At 29.6% G+C, this 19155-nt stretch overlaps 1 protein-coding gene across 1 annotated transcript in view; it reads left to right on the top strand.

Annotated features, from left to right (window-relative positions):
- The first annotated feature begins 11703 nt into the window (after positions 1 to 11703).
- LOC123294979 (protein slit-like) overlaps positions 11704 to 19155 on the top strand; it is a 47762-nt gene continuing 40310 nt past the window's right edge. The window contains exons 1-4 of the mRNA XM_044876168.1: positions 11704 to 12614; positions 17729 to 17951; positions 18356 to 18492; positions 18564 to 18716. Of these exons, the coding sequence (XP_044732103.1) occupies positions 12059 to 12614; positions 17729 to 17951; positions 18356 to 18492; positions 18564 to 18716 (1069 nt within the window). The 5' untranslated portion in view covers positions 11704 to 12058. The remainder of the gene's footprint in view (positions 12615 to 17728; positions 17952 to 18355; positions 18493 to 18563; positions 18717 to 19155) is intronic.

The raw sequence follows: 19155 nt of genomic DNA, 5'->3' as shown, positions 1-19155 counted from the left end.
AAGTTTGTTTATGAGAAAATTCGACAGATAAATAAGAAGTGGGGGTTGTTGGGGTGCGCGAAGAACAAAATTTTCAATTTTTTCAAAATAAAAAGTACTGTTGTGTTTTTTTCTCTAGGCGATTAGTTTTTGTAATACAACTTCCTGAAAATCTAAAAATTTAATATTCAATTTTAAGAAACATATATTATTTTTTCAATCTCTGAGGGAATTCGCTTAGCTAACCAAGCCTCTGCGTTTCAGACACATTCCAAATTATTGCATACTAAACTCAATCATATTTCCCTTGTGATTTGTTATTCAGATAAATATATTTGTATGTAGATAAATATCTACATACAAAGAGTTAAAGTTGCTCGAAGTGAAATATGAGTTATGATTATCCTTCTTCAAATATTAAAAGGATTATGATCTTCGTGTTTGACATGAAAACTTAAAACGAAACAATATCTTTGTTATATCTTATCTAATATCATCAACATATGTAGAGTACAAGCAATAGTATCACATAGACCAGACCCTAGCATGAAAAATGAGTCTAAAATCTGATTTGAACATCAATGAGATCATTTACTAGGACTTCTCAACAAAACATGGGAATTTTTGAGAAAAGAGTCACGAGACAAAAGTTTTTTAAAATCACCCAAAATTAACGTTAATTTCGAGAATATCAACTTTTCATCATAATTAGGTTTTTTTTCAGTAACTTCTATTTCAAAAACGATGAGTCTTAGAAAAAAAATGACATAAGATAAAAGGATGCTTGGAAAACAAATTTTATGATTTTTTAGCAGAATTAGCTTGGAAGAACTTCTAAGCAGATAGAAAAAGCACACTTTCTAATCAATATGACTTTGTTCTACACACGCATTCGAACATTTTGAATCGGGTCCCATAAAAAGTCAAATTGTTCCATAGAATTGCAACCTTAAATGCTTCATTTCCTACAGTATTTCAAGTGACTTTTGAATTGAATTTCTTAGAATTTGTTGGATAAACTTTACCTAAACAAAATCAGCCTAACAATCAGCTTTTATTGTAATATACACACATGTACATAGTTATGGATAATGAAAACAATATACTCTTTTATATATTCACTAGAGTGATACCCACCCGCTTCGTTGGGTTTTAAAGTAAAAATTGATAAAGATTGCTCTCGCTTATCCCCTTACTATAACACTCGAAATAATGATAAGGAAAATATATGTATGGTTTTCTATTTTTTTAAATGTATAATAGTCGTAATTATTCATTCAATATATCAGAAAAGATGGCCGTGAAATATTTTATATTGACTATTTTTACAGAAATCTTTAATTTATGGTAATGTTCAATGACTACTTTTACAGAAATCTATAATTTATGGTAATGTCAAATTAAATTAATTTTTAAATTTTTTTATTAATATATCTTTATTATATCTCATCTGTTATTCTGATATATCAGCTATATTGCTGTACAGTTTCATTACAAACCATTCGCTAGTTTTAGCGTGAAAGCGTAACAAACAAACAATCAAACAAACATTCTTACTTTCGCATTTATAATATATAGAGATTTAAACATTTGTTTCTATTCAACTCGAATCATGATGATCAACGGCTCACATCATCATCATGAGATGAATCAAGACATAAATAATAATGAACAGAACAGAACGAACAGAAGGGAGAAATCATGATGTCTTTTTAAATTTATTAATTTACTAACAAACAATCATCCTAATAAAAGTATACTAAACAGTTTGAAGAAGGAAGTACATTTGATGTTTCAATTTAAAAAAAAACTTTTTGAATTATTGATACACGACATAATATGACGTATTTGTTGCGCGCCTGTTACATGATAGAGTGTATGATAATAAATTTTACAATGGAATTTTTATAAATTTTTTATTTTAGTTTTTTTTTTTGAGATAAGTGAAAAGTGGGGGTGTGTATATCCTGTTTTTTTAGTTAATTAGTGTTGATGTTGCTAAATATTTATTTAATTATTACATAGTGCTTTAATTTGATTCATTATTTTAATTGTGGTGTTTATTTTAAGTCGCATTTGTTTTTCCAATACATTTTGTGTTGCGTTTTAAGTGCATTTTATATTTTAAAAATTGTGACTTATCTTTAACCAATTTATATGTGATTTTTTGTACTTTTCTTTTCTTTAAAAGATACTAACTACGCTTTTTTGGATATTTTACATTTAAAGAAGGGTGAGGTAATTATTTTTTTACATTATATTGATAAAAGAATCGAAAAGATTTAATACCTACCAGTTTCGAAGGAAATGATAATTCGAAAGGATATCATACATATATGAATAAAAAATCATGTGAACAATCGCTTAATATATTATTGTTTAACATGTATACAATGTATTATAAGTTGTGAGAGGTCCTCGCCATTTTGTTATCACTTTACGAATCGTTAATTGAGTTTAATTTATTATACCGCCCACATGAAATAAATTATTTGTGTTTTGATTGAGAATAGAGAAATTATACAAAAAATAGTTTTTAAATTGTCTGTAACGTAAAATTTAAAGCAAAAATCTCAAAAATTTTCAGAATCTGCACGAATTATCTCGCTAGGAAGAATCTATTTTATTGTTATACATAATTTTAGACATATTTAGTCTATCTTTCAGTTCAAGTTTTAATAGTTTTTTACTTCCTTGTTGGTTTTCTATGGAAATATCCAAATTGTTGATTTAAGGACGTTACTCAAAATAATGGGTGTATGCAAATATTTGAGACTAAGGTTTCAAATTTTGAGGGTGAGTTCTGTTAGAACTTGGGACTATTAGACGAAAATTAAGAGTAAAGTTTTTCGATATATACCATAGTTTTAAAAATATTGATGCCTACAGATTTTGAAAAAATCTCTCATGAAAGAAATACTTATAATTCCAGGAAAACTTAATTTTTTGGAAACCTGCTTTCAAGTGGGTACTACCGCTTGCATATCCAATTATTTTTCCTACAATTCCACTTACCTACTAAAGCCTACCTATTTAAAAACACTATGATTTTGATGAAATTGTGGAATGAATCTTATTTCTTTTCTGCCTTATAATGAGGCAGATCTTTACTGGAAAGCGCATCGTTATTAAATCGTTTATCTATTTGGAGAATTTCTCATCTTGCCCAAGAAGTAGGAGCCATCCCATCTCAAGGGTGGAAAAATTTTTTTCTGTAACTTTATTATTTTTCTGCTTCTGCGTTATTTAACGATAAAGAAATATTTTTGTATTTTTCGAAAAAAATTTTGCATTTATATTGCAATATTTCAAAAAATATATATCCGAAACTGATCGAATTTTTTGAGCATGTTGCCAGTATCTAAATAAAGTTATTTGGAAAGCGGTAAGCATTAATTTTAGTTGGTAAATCATCATTTTTTGTATTGAATAAAACATAAACAGAAAGGTCCGAGAAACTTTGTTTTCACTATAACTCCGTCAATTTTTCTGCAAATGAATTGAAACTTCTTCCATCATTTTCATAGTTTTTTATAATTTGACATTTAAACTCCGAATTTGAATCGCTAATAACTCGTAAATTATTGACTTCTGAAAATATGTTTCAATGATATTTTTTGCTAAGAATTGATCTCTATCGAATCCCGTTGTCAATTTCAGGCCACCCTCTTAGCAAGGTCGCACAAATTTTTGTTTTTAACCCCTTTATCTCAGCTTTCAACAATTCAGTCGAACAGTTTTTTTAAAGATTCAATAACTGGCCCTGGATTCTGAAATTTTAAGATATTTATACCTTACGACTCTCTGTTATATGTTCGAAAAGCAAATATTATAATGACAAAACAATAGTTTATGAATTGACCTTTGAGATACGAACACAAACACAAACATAAACACAATATAACAGTATAACGTAGTCGTACCAACAACCAATAATTTAATATTATTATATATTCCATTATTATGAGATGTCATATACAGAATAGGTACCAACTACACAGCGAATACATTTTAATATTATTGTTATTAAATATTAATGTTTAGAGATAACACACTTTGATAATATAGTCGGATAAAGCAATACCTAAAACAGCCATTCTTAGCGAGTTCTCAATAACAGCTCTGATTTTGATTTTCTTTTTTAATATTTGTTTTTAAACAGTGTGTCGAATTTCAGATAACGATTTATATTTCGTTATTTGTAGGGTCATCGACACAAAATTTTGCACAGTCATTCAGAGTGATGGTCACATTTTTGGGGATACTTAACCGCATTTTGGTATGAAAGATTGCCCCTTCCAGAATATTCCCCCCGTCTGAACTGTTTTTTTTTTTTGTACATTTAAAATTAGAAACAGTTTAGACGGGGGGAATATTCTGGAAGGGGCAAAGGCAAGGTCCCGACGGTTTTCATACCAAAATGTGGGTAAGTATCTTAAGGATCTTTAATTGACTTATCAGAAAGTAAAAAATGTTGTTAGCTATCACATTTTATGAACCAATAGGGCAGTTGCCTGATGTTGAATTCTCCATATTACGCATTAAAATATAAACTAGATACCACGACAAAATTTTGAAGTGAAATTAAAATTGATTGAAAAACGAAGAAGCTATAAGCATTCAAAGATTATTGTCCATCTACTTTTAGCAAAACAAAGTTGTATATGTATTTTATATGTATCTCTATGGTCATATCGGACCATGACGATTAACAAACCAATATCTTCCTCTTTGTTTACTGAGGAATTTTAAACGTTCATAATTTGTGTATTCATAAAGATTTTCAAAAATTAACTTCACTTTTCTGCTCGTGTAGTGAGAATTCTTCACCAAACTCTCTAGGTGTTGCGAAATATTAACAATCACAATGATTGATCACGAATAGAAGGGAGTGATCACGAATAGATAAATAGTAATATTAGCAATATTTATGGCGTACGTGTCAGAAATGTCAGAAATGTCCAATGGCAAATGAAGTATTGGCGACACGCCCATACTGGTTGGCGATATCCACAATACTTCTGGTGCATAGCCCTATTTAATACTGTAATATTACTTATGATAACATAGATACCATAGTATCTGTCTCTATACCATACTAGCATTACAGTAAACGCCATGAATTTCTTGCCGTGTAAATATCGGTTTTTTGAACTCTTTAAGTATATCATAAGCTGAAAATTGCTGTAAACTGCAACTCTTTTGCATGCAAATGAAAATATTATTGCTGTCCGCTTTAATTAACGTATACCTCTTTTATAGATTTCAGTTCGCTAGGATATCAGTAATTGAGGGTTATTTGTACTTTGCTTATTTTGAGAAAAAAATTTTTTAGTTTGCTTATTTTGAGAAAACTCGTTATAGCTTTATATTTATCGTTCCACAAACTTTTTAAAATTATTATATTTGCAGTAAAAAAGTTCAAACTTTTTTAAAATTAATATTATTATCGTCATATTTAAGGACGTTTATGCGTCAACGATATTAGTAGAGAAATTAAAAACAATATGATAAAGCGATAGTTTAAATGACTTTCTATGATTTAAAACAGGAAAAATATCCTGTTATCGAATTAATTTCATTAAATTTTAAGTTTAAAAAGTGACTAAAAGTTTAACATGAGACTAAATGGAAAATATAAATCGATATTTTTCAAAAATTATGTCGATAACCATACTTGAAATTTTTACCAGTTAATTATTATTTAAACTTTTAATAAAATTTCAAAAAAAATTACTATTTTCTACTAACATAATTTAAAATTCTTTAAAATTTACATACTGTTTGCCTATGAATGCACATATCAAAACAGGTACACGCATGAACGTCCTTAAATTGACTACGTATGGTTATTATTTTAATATTATTATACAACGGGCAACATTATATTAAAATAAATCTATGTACGTACATCTTTTGAAGTTGAACAATTTCCGTTTCATTTATGGATAAATGTATTTATTAATGATCCAAGCTTAGTAATTACATACTCATACAATATTAATAGCAGAAATGTTATAACGTTATACAAATCTTCATCATGTATATTTTTATACCATAATAATGTAATACATATCAAGGTATACTAAGTTTAGTCCCAAGTTTGTAACGCTTAAAAATATTGATGATACCAACAAAATATCGGTATACAGATATTCATAAAACGACCTCATAAGTTAATTTTTGGCTGTCCGTCCGTGCGTCCGTCTGTCAACACGATAACTCAAAAACGAAAAAAGATATCAAATTTTTACAGCAACCGTTAGAGATAGAACAAATATTTAAAAGTAAAAAATGTTTCTTATCAAAAAATAAACAACTTTTGTTTGAAACATTTTTTCGTAAACATTCCTGTTTACCCGCGAGGGCGCAAATTGTATAGAATGTGTTATATAGGTATATCAGTTATATATGTGTGACATATATATGTATGTGTAATGTGACAGAGTAATCAACACTTTCTATACATGGTATTTCAACAATTAACTTAGTCAATTGTTTATTTTCACTTGTTATAATTATTTTTAAAATTGTATAGAGAAAATATTTATTTATTTATTTATTTTTTTTTGCTACAAATTCATTTATAAATGAAAGGATAGTTCATCTAAAATATATGTAATTTTTTCTTTTAAATTAATAATTCCATGTTTTGTATTAATTATAATAAAAACTAGTTATATTTATTAATTAAAAAAATAACGATTTGCGATTGGTTGTAACATCTTGATATCCGTTGAGGCTTCAATCCAATCGGAATCACGCTAAATATACATTTTACGGCTTGTTTTCGTCTAGAATTGTAATAATAATTAGCCGTACTCCTTAAATAATTTTAAACCGAAAACGCATTTTACAGTAATATAATATTTTTTGCAACAGGAAATATTTCTTGCACATGGTTGTTGAAATGATCAACATTTCTACAGTATCACAACATGAATCGAAATGTATAAACAAATAAGAAATTATAATAAAGAAATCTTATATGAAGTTTTAAATACGAAATTCTTTTAATTATATTTATTCACCCGAATTTTGCAAATAAACAAAAATTTTGTTTGTTACAAGAGAAACTTATTAAGAATTTTCTCATAATTATAAAATTTCTAAAACTTTCTTCATACAAACTAACTAGATAACGTATTTACGAATTGACAAAAGAGTAAGTTGTTAGAGAGATATAGATAGTTTTTTTGCTTTGATTCGTCTTGTTGCATTCATTACTACATAATATATTTTAATAACGATCTATAAATATAAGCTTCTGCTTGATGTAAGATATGTACCTTGAATCTTCTATAGTTTCTCGATAAATATTGTCATTTATTGGCAAACTTCTGCTTGTCAATGTGGTTTTCTTTTCGAATAAACTTAAGTGAAAAGAGTAAAAAAGTTTGATTTATCTGATTTTCTTTTTACTAGCTAGCAATTTCTTATTGTTTAATAAATTTTATTTTGATTCTAGCTATAACACTTATTTCTATTATATACAACCTTATAGGAGTTTCCTTTTGTGTTCCTGGAAAAATGTTTCCACTCTGAACTCAATAGATTGTTGCAATATGTGTATCAGCTATTAATTCTAATTGAATCTGGAATGGCATTGACGATCAACGGCAGAATAAAGCCAGCTGTAAGATAACTTCCTATGAATCCAAAATTTTGTTATATTTAAGTTACCCGCTAAAAACCTTGTTCTTTGTAGAGTTTTACATCTTTTTTCAAAGCCATTTTTAATTTTAATTACGGGTTGTGAATAAGAATCCTTATTTCATAGGTATTTCAATTAAGATGTATCAAAGAGATTCTCATACTCTACAAGTTCTATTCATTTTCATTTCTTCTTTATCTTCTATGTATTTTCTAGTGTCTAAGTACGTTCTTATACACACCCTTCTGCTTATTTTCGTAGTGCACATATTTTTTGAGATTGTTTAGACCACTTGAATGTAATTTTAATGTTAAGTTAAAAGCACGGGAGCCTTTTTTGAGTATCAAAACCCTATAGTCTAAGTATGTGTTCCACCCCAGGACAGCGATTCTAACCTAATTTTACCTAAGAAACACAAGATAGTTTATTAATAGATAAATATGATGTGCATAATACATAATACATTCACGTATCTCGTTACAGAAACATCACGTTAATATTATAATATGTAAATAAGTTTCTAAAAAATCCAATGTTGTCTGTTACATATTTCATATCATACATGCGAAGTAGATAAAAGCAAAAGACGTCATATTTGGTAAGATGGGGCCATTCAATAATTACCTAATCATGATTTGGACGCTTTTTGATACCCCTGCCCTTAGAATAAGCATACATCAATCTTCTCGAACTCACCCTCCCCATTCTTACGTAAGATTCAATCTTGTTTTGCCCAATAATACAACATTTTTAGAAAAGGGTCAGTTACACTAAAGCTCACAGTTTAAAATAAAGATTTTTATTCTTTAGCACAGACTATAGTTCCCGATGTGCCATTATTTCTACTACATATTAAATTTCAGTTTCATTTTAGTGTCTGTAATAGGTTTCGAACTTATTAATAGGTTTGAAGTCTAAATGAACGAAAAAGCATGTCAGTTATCCAGTATTTATCGATTAACGACAACTACCTCTCACATTTGACCTTTGGCCGGCCATTCTCGTTGACCTTATTAACCGATCTTGTAACCATTCAAAATTTCAAAAAATTGATATATAAAACTTAACTGTTCGTGCGATAGCAAGAGAGATAACTAATAAAAATCAACTCACGCCTGTATTGACACGGAGTTGTTTCTTTCCCGACCACCTCGAATACGAAAACTATGTTTGAGACTGAGGACATGCCCCCAGTAGTATTCTTTATAATTTGCTGTGTTTGTACTAATTATTTATATTATTATTTTAACGCATCTAATGTATTCTTTCTTAAATAATGTATGAAGGGAAGATCGATAGTTTATCATTGATGTTTCAACAGGTTTGATTCAGTTACCCAATTTTATGGTACCATGCATAGTAGATGATTTGAAATATAGTGGATGATTAAAGTCGTACTTATAAGTAATACTTACTATACAATATAAGCTTTATTACAAGTATAATCTTCAACCGTTACAAGCATACATTAAGAGGTAATAGCATAACAAACAATAATAATTGTATCTTGTAACATGTGCATCAGTTAAGTTGTAGGTTAGATATTAGTATCATAATTTTATTAGCACTAAAAACCGAGACTACTTATAGTCCCGGTGCCTCTCAGCACACGATGTTATTGACATATACGATAGTAAAGTAGAACGCCATCTCGTATCATTATTTTCATTTTTAACTTCCCAAAGGAAGTTAATGTAATGGGGCCGATATTGCAAATCTCCAGTTTTACAATTTTCCGCGATTTCAAGATCGCAATATCCGAATCAAACCTTTTCAATGTGATGTCTGTGTGTGTACGTATGTGCATATGTTCGTTCGGATTCTTTCGCCTCGATTATCTCGTGAACCAGTTATGACATTAACACGTAACTGGGCTTATTCGACGCTTAATTGCGTATTTAAGAACTGAAAGAGTTTTCAGCATAATTAGTAAAGCTGTTTTTTAATGGTAATAAAAAAAAGGTAAAAAACTGAATAAACAGAATCTGAATAGTGGATAAAACACATTATTTATCTATGGAGATGAGGGAAACTAGCAGTGTGAACTATAGGGGTCGCACTCACACGACTTCAGTACCACACCGATTGTGTACTGTCAATTAATTTATTTAGTTTCGTTTTCTCTCTAATTTATAAGAATATCCAGAAAACCACGCACTCGACAGATTTCACAATATACTTTATCAAGACCATGAACAAATTTTGACACTATACATCTTTCTGATTCTGTTTCTTCGAATACACGTTTATCTGGTTTAAATTATCATATTGTACTTATACTAACACTTTTAATATATTTTCATATACACCTAGCATAACTAACTACCTAACATGAAATTTTAATAAAATTTACACCATTCCCATAAAATTTGGTATGTTGGCCTACCTTTATAAGTCAAAAACACTTTTCATCACAAAAGAACGCATAGGGAATACACGCACTATAAGATATTCACAGGGGTGTGATCAGACCGTAACATACTTGGATATATTAAACTACTTGAATATATTATTTGAAAATTTAAATTTGTGTAACGTTAAAATAAACCACAAGTATAACTTCTACAACAAGTACAAAAATTATCGATCTGGTAAATATAGAGATGTATGACAGTATGTCTATATCGCTGTCAAAAAATATTTACGTTCTTTGGGGTAAAATATTCTGCGGAAAAAGAGCTAAATTTTTCCCTTCTAAACTTTTTTTTCGTAACTTTATTATTTTTCGAGTTATTTAACGATAAAGACATTTTTTTCGTTTTGATCTATTTTTTTTTCCATTTTAATTGCAATATTTTGAAAAATCTGTATCCGAAACTGTTAAAACTTTTTGAGCATAATGTCAGTACCTAATTAAAATAAATTGGAATGCAGCAAGCATAATTTTTAAGTATTAAGTTCTTGTGCTGAATAAAACTCAAAAAAAGGTACGATAAACCATCTTTTCATTATAACTCTGTTAATTTTCTTGCAAATGACTTGAAACTATATACCTTTTTTCAAAAAACGTCAAATTTTTCATTTAACGTTGGATGGGTATGGGTATGGGTATGGAGGTTAGCGGGCCATGCTCGAGCATCGCACCTCGAAGCAATGGTTCAGAGCACCTAGCCAAATAGACCCATGTACTCTATCCCCCCTACGCTTTTCAGTGGCTATCATAACCAACTGATGTACTGAAACCCAGGATTTGTCTAGCGCTGAGTTTCCTAATTTCTTCTTGTTCGACTATGGCCGGATCAAACCATTTCCTTCGCTGCTGTATGAGCGCCGGGCAGTAAAAGAGAAAGTGGATCGATGTTTCTTCTGAACTTTTTCCGCATCTGTCACACGCGGGAGATTGTCTTTTTCCAATCTGATGTTGGAACTTGTTCAGGTTATCATGCCCTGTGAGTAACTCTACAATGACTCTAATATCAGCTCTGTTTAGTTTCAATATCTCCTCGGCTTCCTTCACCCAACAGGCTTTTGGCGATTCGCCCTCTCTTGTAGCTGGTCCATGCCTTTAATTATTGGTTTTTCAGATTATCTCCTTATCTGTTAAGACCTTCTTGGTATGGCATACTCGCAAGCTTTTCTTGAGTGGGAGCCATGGTGGTTCCCAGTTTGGCCAACTTGTCTGCTCTCTCATTACCGTTCCAACCCCAGAGTGTCCGGGGATCCAGGTAATATTGACTTTATCTCAACAAGGAGATATTTTCAAAAAACTGCTTTTCGATGCCATTTTCCCAATATAGTGACGCGAGCGATAAAGATACAAGGTAGCAAAGAAAATTCGAAAAGAGCACATCAAAATCTATACAATCACACAATTTCAAAACTCCCAGAAATCTTTCCAGGTAAAACACCAGATGACTACACTAAGTGTCCCAAAAAATTAAATTGCCTTTTGCTTAAAGTTCGTAATATTTCATGAGTAATATCAAACAATTTAAGTACTTTGTAATTGGAAAAACCACACATCCACAGTGGTTTTTTCCAGAAAATATTAGATATCAATATTTTAATTAGTTTCATTTACAAAATTGAAATCCATGATATACTAACATGATATATTTTTTTTGTTCCAGATAAACAGAAAAAACTATAAGCTATAAAACAAGCAACAACAAAACAACCTTCTATTTTGTTCATCTATATGTATGTACATAATAACAACGAGGAGTACTCATCAATATTAATAACCTCCATTATAAAACCATAAAAATAACACGAAAAAAACAACACCAGCAGCCCATACGTATTCATATAATGATGGCCTAGCCGGGACTATATTATTTACAATAACAATCATCAACAACAGCAGTAGTGGAGGTGGTTGAGGATACTAGTGACGGTGGAGGAGAGGAGGAGGAGGGCCTGGATATAGGTGGTGGGGCTGGCGGCATCAAGTGGTGGTGGTGTGGAAGGCGTGTGCGTGGCAAAATGCGAGAACCCGGTGGTAATGATGATGCAGGTGAAACAATAACAACAGCAACTAAAATAATACTCGATAGAGATCGAGAATCATTATCATCTTTATCATCCCCATTGATGGGGTTGATAGATGATAATGATAATGAAACGAAAAATGTGGTAGTAGACAAGAATAGTTCAAGATCAAGATTAGTATTTAATTTAAATGGTGGTAATGTTATATTACGATGGAGTGTGTTAATTATAACTTTAACATATTTCATATCAATGGTGCATGGACAACAAGCACAATATTCTTGTCCGGCACGTAGTGAAATATCACCATGTCTGTGTACAGTGAAAAAGAATGGTTTAGATATCTTATGCGAATTTACTGATTCACAACATATCAGTAAAGCGATGGCAGCATTAAAAGGGAAAACAATGGTTATATATTATTTAAAGTTACGGCATAATCAATTGAAAAAATTACAAGGTTTCATATTTTTGGGTTTGGATATACGTCATTTAACCATACATAATAGTACGTTGGCTGCTGTGGAAGAATCATCGTTAAGTTCAATTGGTAAGTTTTTTACTTGAGATCTTTTTGAATGATGTTAAAATTCAAATTTTATTTGGTAAAGTACTTACACTAGCCGTAGCTGAAAATTAAAATAAAGTTGAAATAAATACTAAATTCGATAAATCTATAATTGGGAGTAAGTCTATAGAGAGTATTGCAACTAGTTTGATCCTGCCTCATTTTCTTAAGAGCCATTCCAGAATTACAAAAATTATACCAAATGTTAATAATCTGTATATGCTGTATCGTAATAACTGTAAAAAACAAAACTTTGAAACACAAAATTATGAAAGATAACAACAGCTTTAGCCACTCAACATTTTGTTTTATAACATCATTTTAAACAAAGAACACTATCGCGTCTATGAGGATCAATTATAACATAAATTAAAAATTTCTGTAAAAATTATGAACGAGATAAAATTCACGGCCACCTTTTCTGATACACTCAACGAATCAAGACTATACATATAAAACAATTCCTAACCCTATTTAAAGTTTTATCGAAGGAGTATCAGTGTGATCAAGAGAGGTGGAGGCTATAACGTGATAGCCTTAACTTTTAAGCCCAACAAAGCGAACAGGCATCAAGCTTTGTCCCTGTATATTATAAATGTGAAAGTAATGTTGTTTGTTTGTTTGTGACGCATTCACGCAAAAACTACTGAATGGATTTTTTTGGCGTTTCTACTTTTTGAATATCTTTTAATGTATTAAATAATATTCCATAAATCGATAAATTTTTTAACTATTGATGAATGAGATATAGATTAGACAAGGACATAGGGGAACTCACGGACAGTCTTCTCTCTCATTCATCATATCGAAAGCCCATGACGTTCTCTAGTTGCATAAACTCTTTGGTATACTATGAATTGTCATAACAGATAATTTTTAAATGTATATAATTTATTAAAGGAATCATTTTTTTGACCCCTACAATCAATTCGATGTGTTTACATCGAAAAATTTACTGGAAGTGTCTTTAGTAAAAATAATGACTATTCACTATTTCGTTTTAAGAAGTATACAGCAGGCTTTCTCTCCTTCCATAATGATATTAATGAGAGTATCATAGTAATATTTCTAAAAGTATACGGGAAATGAACCATCAACAAGTACGAATTTAAATAACAAAATGATAACAAACAATTCAAATGCATAAATAAACAGCGATGTGTTTTATAGTCGTTGTTGCTAATAATTATAATAATTGTTAATCAAAACCACAAAATCAATATGCCTTTCAGAGTAATTATCATTAAACATAAACAATAAAAATCACAAACTATAATTAATTAGAAATGTGTCAGTAAAGAGATATTATTGCAATAAATAAAATTGAAGGTGTCTTCATACCGAAAATATGAAAATAATTCAAAAGTTTGAAATTGTATTTATCAATTAATCATCCAGAAAAATAAAATTCATATCGATTCTCTGAACGGTTTAAGAGAAGTTAACTATTAAAGTCAGTTTTTATACCATGTATATGAAATATATCAAGGTATACTATGTTTAGTCCCAAGTTTGTAACGCTTAAAAATATTGACGCTACAAACAAAATTTTGATATAAGTGTTCATAAAATCACTATTTGTTCGTCTGCCTGCCTGTCTGTCTACACTATAGCTCAAAAACGAAAAAATATATCAAGCTGAAATTTTAGGTTACCACAATAGATAGATCAATTGGGTCTTGGTTCCGTAGGGCCCATCTTGTAAACTGTTAGAGATATAACAAAAGTTTAAATGTAAGTTAAAAGTGAAATTTTTTTTTATTTGAAAGCTTGATTTGCTTCTTGTTAAAAAGAATAAAAGATTAATTTTTCACTATAAAAAAGAATCACCAGATCTGTGTAAATTTAATGTATACAAAATTCCTATAAAAAAAGTTAGAAAAAGTTTAATAATTTGAAGTATCAAAATAAATCACCACTCTTTTTTTTATGATTTACATTAAAAAAATAAATATCAAATAAAAATTATTATGTAGGTGGTATCTATACAGATGTGGTAGACACAGGAGGTACTTCATTTTATTATTATTACAAATAAATTGACATATTTGTTGTAATCGGAATTCATTCAAAGAAAGGTAGTTAGTGGTTAAACTACTGGGTTTGATTTGAAATTTATGTATTAAATATTAAATGAATTCCTTTAATATGTAGAGAACTTATTAAAAGTATAGAAATTATGGTAGTATTTATTAGAGACAGGCAAAGTTTTCCATTTTCTATTTGATAGAAGATTACTAGAGTAATATTTGTACTTTTGACTCTCGTTTAAACAGTTGTATGGTTTTTACTATCTGTCCATGTTCTGGCGATTTATTTGTTCTTCCTGATTGGGGCTACGGTATCGACCTATGTGACCTCTTGGTTCAAAAGGTCACATAGGATGATATCTTTGACTGATATTCGAAGCTCTATGGAACTAACGTGGAAAAACTTTTCCCATACATCTCTCCGACTCTGAGCAGAATTGATTCACGTTTAACACGTTGGCTTGGCAATGGAGACAAAACATTTTCTCTACTCTCCATTCGCACCGTGCATGAGTTTTTTTGGAGGCATTTCCATAGTAACGATACACTACTTTAGTTATAGAATTGTATGGATGCATATATATTTGTATGGATTGCATTTACGACTTACATCGAAAATTTAATATTATTGTCTCACATATTTAAATTAATAATTATGATAATTTACATTTGAAAAATAATATTTGTGCAATTTGATTTCTTATTTTCACAATTTTTAATGCATTAATTTTCAATTAATTATTGTTTTTCAATAATTATAATTTGACATTTACTATAATATTAACATGTAAAGAATTGCAAATTATGTTAGTCATAACAGCTTCATTTAACGCCAAAATTTTCTACTGGAAGCGCTGCCATCGATTTTATTGTCCCTACCATGACTACGCACACAACGATAAATCGAAAGTTTCCAATACCTTTGTTGATAAAGTCGATCGATAAGGTACAAGATAATTCTCTTGATTCGAAACAAATTTATTTTCTACTAATTATGCCATTTAATAGAATGGAAAATATTTTACGGTTCTCTTATATACTAAGTACTTAAAGCTATTTGTGGTTAAACTACAGATATTATTTGTACCAAAAACTCACGTGACATTTACTGGCACGTGCATATCTTTATCGAATGAATTTATATGTATTCCTATACATTTTATAACACTATGTGAGTCTTTATGTAGCCTGTAACCATAAAATAGGGCTAGGTTGTAGGTGAATTATATAGATGATAATTTATAAATTTAGTGAACGATATATAAAACATTATGTTTGCATAATGAAAATCTTTTATTTGTAAAAAATAATGCTGTAATTTGTGGGGACGATAATAAAGTATTCTTCTATGTTTGAAAAAGCACTTCAAAATGTTGATTTTCTTAATTATATTCTGGTAAAATTAACACGCTTTCTTGCCATAAAATATAATTAAATTTTAAACCTTTTTTATTCTGTCAAAAGCGCTGTCATCCATTTGGTGATCAATTTTCGATATTTTGAAAATTACAACAGATATTGAAAAATTTAATTCTTACTTTTAGTCTTGAATTATATCAAGCTATAACATAAGTTACCTTCGAAATTTAAAAAATATATTTTTTAAATTTGTGCCCCCACGATTGTGCTCATACACGCGTTTAGTGATCACCAAACGGTTGACGCGAGTGCTGGGCTACTAATCATTTGCTAGAGGAAGTCATTTAAAAATTATTGAATTGAGCTTTCACTGTATATATAAAAAAGAGTTATTATTTATATGTAGATGCTTTTGAATAAACAAACAAGTGTAATATAAGGACATGCCTGTATTACAAACCAACATCAGCCTTTTTCTCTACAACATATCCCTCTGAACACATAAAAACATCATAAATCTTAATAAATTTATTTTACTACAAGTATTATGTTGTAGCGTGTACATGAGAAGCTGTGGTACCTTGAATCACGATATACTTTTAAATAAAGCATAACAACGGATCTAAACTGTCCTTATTGGTAAAATTGCAGGTGAAGACTGGTCAATTTGAAAGTCACAGGCTGGCTAATTTTCACTTGAAAACAAATTTAAAAAAACGTTTTTAATAGAAAGTAAACATATGCGTCTCCGTCCATATAAAGGATGCAAGAGCAGAGTAGATTTAGGGTTGAAATTATTTGTATCCTTATTTCAACTTTGATGATGACTTTTAAAAGTATTTCCAAACTTTATTTCCTGAAAATGAAAATATGACTGAACAAAATAAATAGTAATTTAGATAAAATGTGACTCGAAACATATAACATTAGAGATAATTTGTAAATAAAATAAATATTAAACACTAGAAAATGTTATTTCTATTTTTGTTGATAACAAAAACACATGGATAACCATTCTATCGGCTGCTTATTTTCTGATCAGTAAATGGTTCTTCAATTGTTCGCTGCTTTGTAGATAGCAATATCTTTCAAGAAACTGAATTACATTGATATGAAGGTACAACACTTTACCTACAGGCACTCTGTACAGAAAACAGCCATATATCGTATTATTTTCAATTCAGTGAGCTCGGGTACAAACGTTATTCAGTAAACAGCTATATATTAATTTCATACCGTAAATAAAATGGGAAAAGAATTGGCTTGAATATATATTTTCGATTTGTAATTGCCGATACCCAAGTAATACACGTTTTTAATCTGATATATTTTATCATTGTAGTCGAATTATTTATTATACGCACAAAAATGAATATTTATCAATTTATATGATTACCCATGTTTTTACAAGCTCGTAGAAAGGTTAAAAAATCAATGTCCACCAATTGTAATATAAAAAAAAATTAGGGTAACCGATGCCGAAAAGAAATCAACTAGTCCAGTATTTTACATAGCAACTTTAACAGTTGGGTCCCAATAAAATCTACACCGACTCAAATCTTTCCAATAATGGGCCCCGGGCTTGTTGTTCTTTCTATTCAGATTTTATTTAACGCATGGATTTCGGTTTGTACTTTACCAATTAAAAGTTTGAAACCTTTTTCTGCATAAATTATTTTATAAAAAACTTGTTTTTTCTTCTTACAGGTAAAGGACTAACACAATTGGATGTATCTCAAAACTCGTTAAGCTCTGTACCATCTGTAGCATTTAAAAATCTACATCACTTGCTAATATTAAACATGAATCATAATCGTGTCTCAGCCATACATTCAAGAGCATTCGAAGGTTTAGATACGTTAGAAATATTAACATTGTATGAAAATAAATTGGTCAACATTGATTCAGACGCGTTTCGAGGTTTGGAAAAGTAAGTATTATCTGTATTTATAATTTTACTCTTTCTCTTTGACAAAGCATATGTTCAAATATCGCTGTTAATCGCCAGTTCTTGATAACTCAAATCATGTCGACTCAACCCAACTAAATTGAGAATTGATTTTGTCCTAAATTTGAAAAATTGGTTTATACGGTATTTATTTCGATACACCGATTAAAACTCGGATTTCAATTTTAATAGATTATTCGGCAGAGAATAAGAGATTTAAAATTCTTGAAACTACACAAATGCTACTACACTGACGGTACTGTCACTCTCAAAGTGCGTTTCTTTTCCAATTCGATATTAATTTTGTCAAGTTATTCCTGTCGAGTTTAGTTTGTTAATTTTTTTTTGGTTGTGTACGTGGATCACTACATTTTATTTTTTTCTAGAAAATTAAAACGTTTAAATCTTGGAGGAAACGATTTAACAAGCGTACCACAGAAAGCATTATCCGTTCTTGAAAATTTGAAGAAGTTAGAAATGCAAGAAAATCAAATTTCTAAAATTGAAGAAGGTGATTTTGAAGGTAATTGTTTGCTTTAAGCATAAACACATTTCTTAAAATATTAACAAACGTGTATATCTTTTATTCAAAAGGTTTGAGAAATTTGGACTCACTTGGTTTGGCTCATAATCATTTGCGGGAAATACCACCACGAGTATTTTCTCATCTAACATTGTTGAATTCGTTAGAAATGGAAGGGAATTCAATTTCCGTTGTCGATGAAGAAGCCTTCGCTGGACTTGAAGGTAAGTCATACAAATTTTATTTATATATATGCAAAAATAATATCTATTTTATAAGGGTCAATTTCATAGTAACCGAATCGTTGTAAAATCAAAATTATCGATTTTCGACAGAAAAGAAAAACGGCCAATTTATTGACGATTTTTATATAAAAAATGCGCTGAAAAATAATGATTTTTATCAATTTTCATTGTTTTAAAGTTTTTCGACTTTTTGAGCCAAAAAATCTAGCTTTTTGACAAAATACGTCGTCTAAGATTACTTGCGTTTTTTTATCTTTGATTGTTCAATTGTTATAAACTTATCAAGGGCCAAAAATTAACAATTTCTTTCTGATTTCTGATATTTTATTTCGGTCGAAATTTTGCCTTTAATTCTGTGGCATTTTTTAAACTTTCTATCCCGAAGGATTATAAATATTAATAAGAACTAACAACTGTG

This window comes from Chrysoperla carnea, chromosome 3 (assembly GCF_905475395.1).
Source record: "Chrysoperla carnea chromosome 3, inChrCarn1.1, whole genome shotgun sequence".
Lineage (NCBI taxonomy): Eukaryota > Metazoa > Arthropoda > Insecta > Neuroptera > Chrysopidae > Chrysoperla > Chrysoperla carnea.
This window is presented reverse-complemented; position numbering and strand designations above follow the sequence as displayed.